This window comes from Falco rusticolus, chromosome 4 (assembly GCF_015220075.1).
Source record: "Falco rusticolus isolate bFalRus1 chromosome 4, bFalRus1.pri, whole genome shotgun sequence".
NCBI classification, from domain to species: Eukaryota; Metazoa; Chordata; class Aves; order Falconiformes; family Falconidae; genus Falco; species Falco rusticolus.
The window spans coordinates 102,477,107-102,489,136 of record NC_051190.1 but is presented as its reverse complement, the minus strand read 5'-3'; the positions used below and the strand labels follow the sequence as shown (position 1 = coordinate 102,489,136).

General features: G+C 39.1%; 1 protein-coding gene across 9 annotated transcripts in view; it reads left to right on the top strand.

The window, feature by feature from the left end:
* Positions 1 to 12,030, top strand: part of RBMS3 (RNA binding motif single stranded interacting protein 3) — a 718,180-nt gene that overhangs the window by 390,931 nt on the left and 315,219 nt on the right. For all 9 annotated transcript variants that reach the window (XM_037383217.1, XM_037383218.1, XM_037383216.1 and 6 more), the window contains one exon: positions 365 to 423. In XM_037383217.1, the coding sequence (XP_037239114.1) occupies positions 365 to 423 (59 nt within the window). The remainder of the gene's footprint in view (positions 1 to 364; positions 424 to 12,030) is intronic.

The window sequence follows — 12,030 nt, the reverse complement described above, 5'->3', positions numbered from 1 at the left end:
TTTGGCAGCTAAAAATGAAAAAAAAAAACCTAAGCAAACCAAATGAATTTCACTAAAGAAACCTCTTTACTAGTGCTGATGTCCATAAATGCTTCCTATAATTGGTATTTATGCTGGCAGTGCAGCGCAGTGACCAGAGATGGACAGGGTGTGGCAAATGACCAGTGCTTTGCAGGTGAACTCTAAAGGTGTTTGTTGAACTGCAGTTGCCGAAGGAACCTCTGCAGGAGTACCAGGCAAACATTTTTCAAGAGCACTGGATCTCTTCCTAGTTAGTATATATGTGTTATATGTGTGCAAAAATAACTATGTACATTATTAAAATATAATAATATGTATTTCTGTTTTTTTGTTTTCTCCATAGGTATGGAAAAATTGTATCCACAAAGGCAATTCTTGACAAAAACACAAATCAGTGTAAAGGTACGTGCAAAACATCCGCCCTGTGAGTTCATTGTCTGTTTGAATGATTGACTGGTGGCCTGACTGCCAAGGCTTTAGCTCCAACTGTGCAATCAACATAATGTACAGTATATTACAAACATATTTAATAATGCCAAAGCTTTGAGTTGTGTTTCCAGTAACATTGCTCATTAATTTTTTTCATTAACAAACAAAATGAAAATCACAAATCAGAACAAGTATCAAATTGCTTCAGCAGAAAAGTAAATTACCTTCTAACCACATAGTGCTGTCTGATTTGAATGATATCATCAGTGATGCAAATTGATTTCCTATATAAAAATGAGAAACCTTTGGGGAAAGTTTCCTAAGCAAAACATAGTTTAATTTTTCTATTTTTGTGAAGTCTTGGACTGCACTATTGGAAGTAGAAATTATTCTTTATGACACAAATATATCCACAACTTGCAATACCAAGATATAAAAATGATTCCTCTTCCAGTTTTGTGCTGTTAATATTTCTACTAATGTATGAAAACAATTTTTAATGAAATATAGCATGTTTCACACGTGTGTGTGTGTGTTTGTATAGCTATATTGACTAACATGTCTAGTAGTATCTCAGGACTAGAATTGTTATTCATTTACTAGTCTGGAAAGCCATCAAGACTATGGGGGAGAAGCTGTGCTACAAAATGACTCTAACTTTACACTAGTGGTATACAAGAATCCTTTTGGAGTAATAAGATTTACTGGAGTGGGTTGTTCTGATAAGAATCACATTCTGGACAGTATTTCTATCTGAGTTAGTAAAAGGAAAATGCATTGCAGTACAGGAATGTCTCATGAGTGGCCAGATAGGGTGTGAAGAGAAGCAGCAGAGAGAACATTTGGGGAAATTACGAGACGGGGCAACATCATGCCATTTGTACCAAAGATGTTCGTGAGGTTTGTAGAAGTGTGTGCCTTTATTGCCTGCAGCAACAGTATTCATTAGCTGCTCAAGAGAAAAGTGGATTGGAAGACTGTCATTCAAGTCCTAGAAAACTCCGCCAACCTGATCAGTCATGGGCCGCCATCAGAAGCGAGCGCTGCTGTGGGTTTGCTTCTGCCTGAACGCGTGTTTTCTTTCCTTGGAGCACTGTTCTGGCAGGCTTCTGATAACATTACTCTCTTTTTTTTTTTTTTTTTTTTTTTAATATCACAGGAGGAACAAGACATGTTTGGCTTTTGGGTTTGGGTGTTCTTCTTGGGCTGCTTTTTTTTTTTTTTTTTTTTTTTTTAATAAATTGAATTATGAAGGAATACCCTTGTGTGGGCAGGCAGGGTAGTCCGAGAGCAGAAGGCCCTGTGAGAGTGGCCAGCGGCAGGGGGCACAGGGGCAAGTGTTGTGGTTTCAGAGCTGGGGGCAGAGGGACATGCCTGCTGTGGCTGCTGTGGGGCTGGTGCTGTGGAGGCAGGGAGCAGTGTGGGGAGCTGTTCGGAGAGGGGGCTTGCAGCGCGGTGGAGCTACAAATTTGCTGGTGGATCGAATGGTCTGTGGGCCGGTTTAACAAGGAGGAAGAGTGCCACAGTGGGACAGGAGGGGGCTCTGGGGCAGGGGTGCTCGGGGCCGGGGCTCCAGGGTGGGAAGGAGCTGGGGCTTGGGGCTAGGGAAGAGCTGGAGGGGCCTGAGCGGCTGAGGTGAGGAGTAAGAAACAGGACGCCTGTGATCAGGTAGGTTGGGATTGCCCTGAGGCCACACTTCTCTGTTTTACACTCCGACTAAGACCTCCCTTTGGGGATGGGGATGTGTAGATCCTTGTCCCCCTTCCCACTACCATACAAGATGGAGGTGTTCTCTGTGCTCTCATGTGTCAGCTCCATCCTTTTTTCATCTTTTTTTCTGGCATTCGTCTGTCTGAAATGGTAATGCAAATCAAGCAGGTAAAGTTGGATTTGAACCAAATTCAACTGAATTAGTGTGTTGAGTAACGAGGTGAAGTCCACAGGAGAAACGTGTTCATCTCCACTGAGCTTGGTTGTCTGAGACCGCTGTGTTGTCAGTGCGGATGCTATAAGCCGGGTGCCTAAAGGCTGGTGGACGGAATCTGGGGGAAACATGCTCAATGATAATTCTTAGCTTTTTGTTTTGTTTTTAAATGCGTGTTTGACTGGTAAATACTCCACAAACGTTGTGCCATGTGATCAGAACTTCCTTCTGTTTCCATTGCTGGTGGTAACAAGGAAAGGAGTGGATGTGTTTTGCAAACACAATGTGAAGTGGAAAGATTGTAAAGAACATGTATGGTAGAATTTTGAGAAAGAAAAACATCTGGGTTTGGTGTTCTGTATATTGTAGTTAGCTTTGAGTTTATTGCAGTAGGGGCCATATAACAGTGAGCTGCAATTTTGTAAAAATTTGCTTTCACGCTGTTGTATTACACTGTAGGGCAGAGATACTTATTTGTATTTTCAAAGATGCATCTTTATGACATAAGTGGTGCTATTAAACGATTGTAAACATAATTGGATTTATTAACATTATGCTTAGTGGCATAAAAAGTGTAGACTTTTTTTGCTTTAAATGCTGGGTACAATTTCCTTTCTCTTCAGTAAGGCTGCCAAAAAAAAAAAAGCTTCCCAGGAATCAGAAGTGGAAGGGACCTGAAGAGGTCAGGACCTGCCCTGGGGCAGGATCAGCTCTAACCCACTGCAGAGGGGTGTTTCTCTAACCTTCTCTCAAAGGCCTCCAGTGGTGGAGATTCCTCAAGCTCTTCAGGCAATCCGTGATAGCACTCCTTTTCCTCACTATAATGAAGCATTTCCTAATGTCTAACCCAAATCTCCCTTGATGCAATTTAAGCCTATTGCTTCCTTTCTTATCCCCAGTGGACATGTAGAACAGTTTATTCCTTTCCTCTTTTGAAGCAAAGATATATTTGAAGACTTATCTGCCCTATCTTTTCCTTAAACTGAACACTGGTCCTTTGACTTTTTCCTTAAAGACAATTTGGTTTAAGTTTTTGATTATATTGCACTTCACTGATCTCTCTAATTAGCTCAGTTCTTACTTGAAAACCTTAGAGCTGGGCAGAGGATATCAGACGGCCTAAATCTTACCATTTAAATACTGTGGAGAGGTTGTTTCATTCGTCTTCTCTGTGTGATCACATGATGCTACTCTTGGTTGATATATGCATGTAAATAACTTTGTGTATTTAAAATATGGATATATTTCTGAGGCACAGGGTATTGCATGAAAGCAACAGTGCTGATTTATGCCAAGAGATTCTCTGCAGCCCCCGGTTCTGTGATTTTTTTTCTCCAGCACTGCTGCCAGCCGAGCTCTCCTTATTGTGTGCTCTGCTCTGTGCTGTTGATTATTTCATCCTCAGGCTAGTACTTTTTATTTGTCTGTATTGAACTTTATCCTATTTTTTTTCCCTGGCTACTCTTTAATTTGCTGAGATTATTCTCAAATCTGAAGTCTCCGGAGTGCTTGCAGCACTTACCTCTTTAGTATCCTCTTCAAGTTAATAAATGATTTCTCTAATCCACTGGACAAGATAATTTGGAAAGACTGCATAATAACAGACCTGGGGAAGACTTCTGAGGAAGTCCTTTCAGTACGCCAGGTAGTGCAACATGGAGCCATTGAGAACTTTTATTTTGTTATTGGATCTGCTAATCGGTTTGGCAACTATATCATAGCAGTTTTAGCTAGATCGTATTTCTCCCATCTGCTCAAGTTATGAGAGACAGCCAAGGTTTAACTAATATATTTATATATATATAGTACTTACCTATTCATAAGACTAGTTACCTTCTTCTGGTTTGAAGTATGATGTGACATTATTTATTCTTGCTAAATCATGCTTGCATGGTACTAATCACCTGTTACCTTTGAGTGTCTGTGAATGGATTTCTATGAGTATTTGCTCTAAGATTTTTCCTGAAGTTGAAAGTCTCTCTAACACACTGGGACCTGCATCCATTTCTTAAAAAAATAACAACTAACCGCACACCAAAAGACCAACGCACCCCCACCCCCCCAACAAAAACCAAAACCAAGGGAATGAAACAACCCCACCCAAGCAAAAAGCAAAAAACCTTGAGCAATTTGCTGGGTCCTTTCCAGTCTTCTGCATCTCACTCACCTTCCACAAAATAAGAGATATCTTGTTAAATTAACATATCATCTTGTGATGTGTATCCACTGCAGTAGAGTGGATTAAATTCAAGGAGGTGATAGAAGTCATCACATGATTGGAGATTGCAGTATCTATTTTAGTGTCATTTGTTGTTGACCAAGGTATAGAGTAGAGCCGAAAGTGGAAAATACTTAATACGGCAAAGAAATTATTTCCAGTAAATACCCCATGTAACAGCAGATTTGTTAAAATAGGTTATTGCTTAGCAGGAATGCTTAGGTTTCCTCTTGGAAAAACAAGGAAAACGCTCTCCAATGGACTTCAAGTCATTCTCAGATATTCCTCAGATTTTTAAAAAGCTACCCATCACGTTCCTGTCATGCTGAAGAATGGTGTTATTTGAGGATTTCTCCCTGGTATGAATTAAGCAGTTGGGTCTAAAGTAATCATATATGCTGCGAGGGAGTTCACTAGGGAAACCTTTTGACGTAACCTCTCATTTTCAGATTGCTCTTTGTTGGTGGCGTAACTGCTAAGCGAGGCAGAGGAGAAGCAACAATCACCCTGTAATAGAACAATATATAAAACAAAATAAGCACAGTCATGACAAAATGGCCAGAAATCACTGAACAAAGCAGTGAACAATCACATATGGAGAATAATGAAAAACAGAGACATGATTCATTCAGTTGTTCAAACACAAAATCCCTAATGAACAAGTTGGAGAGTTTTGGCTGCTTTTGCTTTTTCCCTTTCCCTCCCCGCCTTGTGCATTTCCCTTCTGGGTCTACTGTATTTGCTAATTTAAAAAGTAGGGGAAATGAAATAAAAGAAACCATTCAAGAGAAGCGTTAATCTGAAACGTGTAGACTCTTCGCTTTCCAGCCCTCACCCCCCGCCCTCTCCAGACTGGCTTGCCTTTGATAGACCTACGTGCTTAGAGCAGAGGGAATGAGTAATGGTTGTTTCACAGTACAGTTTCCATACCTCATAGCAATGGAATACAGAACAGTTAATCTGCCAAATACACAAGCCTGTTTCTTACAGTATGAATTACTGTCATCTGCATCTGCCCTTGTAGACACTTTAATTGCATGCATGCAGATTTACTTCCTTGTTTAATCAGGAGCTCGTATGATTTTGAGCATTTTGCTAGGACCTTAGAAGATGAGCACGGGAGAACAACTAAAAGTCCAAAATCCCACCTGTGGGATTTATTTTTTTTAATAAATAAAACCTATGAATCACAGTAATGTCTAGGAGACAAACACTTCAACTGCATATTCTTCATTTTATATATATTTTTTCAAACCATGCATGACTTGATTTGCTGAATTGCAGTGTTTGTTTTAGGAGAGAAATGTGCCTAGCGTGATGAGGGGAACTATAGAGACTCTATAATTGTAATATTTCATTATGACATTTTTCTTGCTGAGAAATGTTAGCAATGATCTATTCATTTTTAAAATATGAAAACTAGGAATGCAAATACACAGTCGTTAGGATTGCAGTGGGTTTGTGGTAAAAAAATGCCATGAGGTCATCTGCGTTAACCCAGCATGTATTGCATACAATTCTATTTCTCCTGTTGTTTTGCTTTTTTTAGACTAGGACTTAAAATTTACCATGACCTATTTTATAAATTGAGAGTTTATTTGTGTAACAAAAATGGGATAACTGCAGGCTTACTATCAGTGTTAGAGATAATTTGAATGTCATGATAAAGTGGTGCTTCATATCTCCCTGTCTTGTGTCACAAGTCTGTCCTGCCTTGTGTCAGCGGTGCTACTCATCTGTTTAAGTTCACCAGCATCCCTAAGTACCCTAATGCATTGGAGCTTAATGAGCTGGAAGCTTCAGATAAACAAAGCTTATAAACATATAGTAGATCTATTTTGGGGTGTGTTTTAGACAAATTACTTTCATAACTTTAAATTTTAGAAAGGTGGTTTTTTTTGCATATATTGTATGAAGACTAAAGGTTATTTGTGTTCCTATGAAATTATGCATTTTCATTTAATATTTATTAATTCCCGTTCCTATTATACTTGAGGTGGCACAATTTGGTTGTGACTAGCAACATGAAGCAAGTCTATGTAAAATAATGAGCTAGTGAAGAAAGAGCTATGCTGCATAGAAAGCTATTTAGTTAATAAATTTTATTTATTGGGAATAAGCTCGAATTGCAATAACTGTTCTGTGTTATTTATGATTCTCAGAATTGCCATTTTGAGAGAGAAAAAAAAATCCAGCCAAGTAGGTCTGTGCCTGATCACAGACTGTAAACTGTTCACACTAGGAGGGCATGCACAGCATGCTTCAAGGGGAAATAGATCTTGTAGAAAGTAAATAATTTGTAAAACAGACTTATTTAATCTTGAAGCTCTAGACTTGTGTAACAAATAAATCAATCCCATTTTTGATGCCTGGATAGACAATGGATGTGGTGATTTTTTGTGCATTAGTTTTGTTTGTTTGCATTTTTTTGATCTACTCAAAACTTACTTGATCAGTGCCATAATAGTTCACAAGTTATTAAAAGTGTAGCAATATGAAATATTTTAATTTGGCATGTTGCCCGACAGGCGTTCATGAAGGCTGGATAGATGCTGAGTGTGGGCAGCCACTCAGCAAGTTTTATCTATGGCTCTGCTGATCCATCTCACTACTGACCTGTAGCAGCCCCAACTAATCTGGTCCTTCTGATCCTGGGTCTTTTGAACAGAGAGCACAAACTATGCTGAGTTGCACCAACTTTGGTTAGCAAGCTAGCTGATAAAATTACATGTCCTGAGTTAGAAGGACAAAATCTTTAGCAGTGTCACCAAGTCCCCACTTCAAAACAGTGAAAAAAAAAAAAAAAAAAAGGTGGGGGTGGGGAGGATGCAACAAAAAACCTTGCGGTGCTAAGTTTTTTGATGAGATACATTTAAACATCGTAAGGTTAGTTGTTTAAAAGTTGTACATGTTTGGAGGTTTTTTGTTTGCTGGTTTTTTAAACTTCATTTTCACTCCTGTGTTTTTTATAAGTAAAAGCTGAGATTCTTTTTTTTCTTTTTAAATTAAAAAGTGGCATTACTATGTAACCACATGAGACTAGGAACCAAGCCTTTAGGAAAAATACCTGAAGGAGACATCTAAACACCCTAAAGGCTGGCATACATCAAAATAAAATGAAAAGCATTGCTAATAAGAAACTATGATGTCGTTCACTCACCAAGGAAGTGTTGTAAGTTCACACCCTACCTTATCAAATGAAGCTTGTTTGATCTGCAGGCTCATGAGCTATGGTGCTCTGTAAATCTGACCATTTTAAGAAGTTTTCAGAAACTAGATGGGGGGTAGGAGGGGGATGTGCGTGTGTATATTCAAGAATATATATGTAGCCATCCCTTTGTACTTACAGATGATGCGTTTATGGATGTTTAGGTAACATAAAAAAGTAATGACACTCAGTGGGAGCATCTGATGCTGTTGGGTGAACTATTTTCCTGGCACCTGATGGGGTGGCCAGCAGGCGTTATATGTGTCTTGGCAAGTGCATGAGCGTTTTGCAAAATCACACTTTAGCTTGGAGGTAGAGATTTTCCTGTTGGTATACTTTTGAATGCTGTCCACATCTGCTGAAGTGAAATAGGAAAGGGTTTGATGAGTTGTGCTAAGCAAGTCATCATAGCTGGAGTTTGCCAGCACTGGCTGCTGCCCTGCCATGATGAGGACTCGGAGACGTACCCACCCCCATGTCTGCAAAATGTTGCTGCACCAAAGCAAACATTCTTGAATGCATCTAAACAGTGCTCTGTCTCAAGCAAGTCCTCTAAAAATTGCTTGTTGGGTTTACAGCCAGGTCCTCTACAGAGGAAACTCCTTTCTAATTAGTTCCCCAGACACTTTCTTAAACGTCTTCTTTGCAATTAAAGAAAAATTTTCTTGGGTCATTATCTTTTCATGAATGAGCTCCTGGCCTAGCAAATATTTTCTGTAAGGAGACCCAAGATGCTCAAGTATTATGTGACATATCTAATCTGTGATTATTCTTAATTTACTGCTTCCAAAATTTGCAGGCCCATATCGCTGGCAAATAATTGGTTTAATTTTGTTTCCTTCCAGAGAAATAAAAAAAGTAAAATTTCCATTTATACACAGTGATTAATGTTTTGATTCATTGGTCTGTGTAAAACTTTGCCAATGGTTTGGCATGTGTTTGAAGTGCATTTTGGGACTGGGTAATGTTAGTAGGCTCTTAGTGGTCTCAGCAGACTTGGAAATATCTATTTCATATCACGGAACTGAGCAGAAGAGAAATTTTTCTGTCTTTGAACAGTGGCTCATAATCAGCTTTGTTGAAAGCGCACTTGCAATGCACTGGCTCTTTCAACTGTCTTGCAGGATCGCTTTGCTTAAATGTTTTTTCTCTAATGCCATGGTATAGCTTCTCATATACCAGAAATCTGTTTGGCCTCTGGTTGCTTGAAGGCAGGTCATCTCTTCTAAAAGCAGTGGTACTCTGCTGAGAAGTTGGTTTCTCAAATGTCTCAAGACCTTCAGTGCAGCAGCTGACCTGTGGAACCCCCAGGCAGAGGAGGACAGTGCCCAGCTCCTTAGTTTTGCTGGAACCCGCTCTTAGATGCTCGTGGAGTATACAGCATATGCAAAACAAACACTTCCTTGATCTAGTGTCTATTTGTTAATAAATCCAATTGACACTCTTATTGAACACGACTACTCAACAGGAACCATTCTGAATCAGATCTGTTAATTATAGTGTGACTTATCTTCTGTGGTATGCCAGCGATCAGAGAAGTCACAGTTCCCATTTTCCCCTATTAATGCACATCCCTGTCTTTTAGTTAGAAGAGTAGAAGTCTCTTACCCGAGTAAATTAAGTAAATGTTCTCTTTCTTGGCAGATAATGTACAGTGTAAGTAAAACACTAATAGACCATGCCATCATTTTTACTAACTCTGTCTTTGAGGGCTGCCTGTCTGGAGATGGCGTAGGATTGCTAGAGTAGGAGTGTGTGTGCAACACGAGAAAAATTGTAACCTCTGGCAATAACGGTGTAACTCCCGCAATGCCGAACAAAAACCCTACCCACACCAGTTCTGGGGAAGGAACTGATGGATGTTATTAGTATTACTCCATCTATTTAGGTTATGGTAGCCATACAGCAGTAAAGCTCTAGGTACTGGTTGACTGTACAGAAACAAATTGTACACTGTAAAAATTAATTAAAGACAACCATGTCCTATGAACTGCAGCCCAGGGCTTTGAAAAAGAGCGGGGTCCACACTTAATGTAGGTACTGTGAGTAATCTTACGACTTTGAATGGAGTTAAATAACTTTTTTAAAAAAAAAAAAAATACTGAATTCCCTGAAAAAGAAACCCCCAAACCAGTCTTTTGGTTCTCCTGAGAGCAGTCATACATTTGGATAACATTTAGTAAGTTTTTTCAACCCAGGATGTTTTGAGAAGAGCTAAATTTATATATGAGAAAAGGAGGAGGCCGTGTCAGGGGTGGTAGAACGACTCTTCTACTCGATGGAACAGTTTTTGTGTGACTGGGTCTTCCATGGGACCAATGATAGGCTGATGTTTTCTTCCATTAGATGGCAGTGGTGTGATATGTGGTTTCTCTGGACCCCCAAACTACAAGTTTGATTAAAAAACTACAAATGATACAATTTTTATTAAAAAAAAAAGCCCAACTCTTAGATTGGCTTATAATTTCAGAGTCTCCAAGCTTTCAATTTTTTATTCACATGGAATTTTACAATGGATTGGTCAATTTCAAGCAACCATGCCAGAGGACTGGAACTTTCAAACACAACAGAGGTAATTTTTTTCATAAAAATGGGCAGCTACATAGAGTGGATACTCAGTGGTCTCACCGCAGGAAACGCAGGAGTGGGGTAGTTTTAGTCCACCTAAAGTAACCACAGTAAATCCCTACTTGCTCATCTATGGTGGAGCCAGAGCTTGTGCTGGTTTTGCCCAGTGATGAGTTCAGGAGAGATGTACAGGTGTTGGAGGAGAGGGTGGAAGCAGTAAGGAATGCTTAGGGTAGGGGATTGGAGTTACTGCAGCAAGCTGTAGCATCACTCTTGGGGTAGGACATAGGCAGAGGCAAGAAAGATGTGGCTCAAATTTAAAAGATGACAGGCTTTTGTTTGGTTCATTGCTTGTAGAAAATCCTGTTTTATTCTAAACAAAGGAGAAAAACAGATTTTTGTTTTGATATTTTTTTTTATTATGATCTCTGTAAAGATCTTTCAGCCACATTCCCTTGTTACTTGTGGTGTTAGTCGTGGTGTTGTTGTTTATTAACTTATTAAATGTGGAGCAGTAAACAGTATTCAGTTTTAAATGAATTAGAATGGACTTGTTGCCCTTCATGGCTTTTTATTAATTGAATATTTTTTCTAAGCTGTCTGCTTTCAGAGCAAAGGTTGCCGTCAGGAGATGGGGGTCAATGGGACTTCAATTTAAATGCATGTTATCTTTATGTTAATTGCCTGCATATTTAGCCAACCATGCATGTCATTCCGCAGAAGGTAAAGGTTTTTGTGGTCAACCTTTAATCATGAAACAACAAGAAAAAGTCTGAGTGACCTGGTTTGCCTGAGGTATCTTGGTTGCTCTTGTCAGTCACTTCAGCTCATAGTAAATTGCAGGGTAAATTCCACATAACTGATGGAACATATCCTTAAAAAAAGCCCCAAAACTGGGGAAAAATCAGCGGTCAAAATTTCAGTGTTTAATCTTTGGTTTTGTTGCACATTATCTTAGTAGTTATTCCCTTTTTAATAAAAACAAATTTTATTGCTAGTATAGATAGTTTTTAGAGAAAAAAGTAACGCAACAGACGTTAAATATGCCTTGAGTTTTGGAGACAGATACATATTTATCAGGTTGGGTGAATCTGAGTTCTTACATCAGAAAGAATTCCATAGCTACAGCTTGCTGTGCTCTACTTTCCTGGGCTGTTACTGTAGAAGTGTTAAAATAGTTGCACTTAAAGGAGAAGAGTGTATGCCATGCAACAAATCCTTCTGAGGCTGCTGGGATTAATAAGCCTCTGTTTTGTGCTTCTGCTGTGTTTTCTCTAGTGTCTGGTAATGAGATTGAGGTTTTGGAACTTAAAGTAATTGAGAATGCTACCTCTGTCAAATTTGCTTGAATAGGGTCAGTTGGTTCAAAAGTTATGGAGGAGGAGGGCCTGACAGTGAAATACATGTAGATATTTCTGCAGTATATTCATTGCCTTGCTTTTTACTCCTTTTACAACAACTTCTAGAATTTGGTTTGCCTTTTTGAGCAAATATGGAGCTGACATTTCTATGCACAATTGAAAGGGCATCATTTTATAATGGGAAACTGGAATTATCTCCCATGTGCATCACTACATTTATCTACATTTAATTTTTTTCTGCTGGTTTATTACCCAGTTGCTTAGTTTAATAATGTTCTTCTGCACTTCTTCACAAATGCCC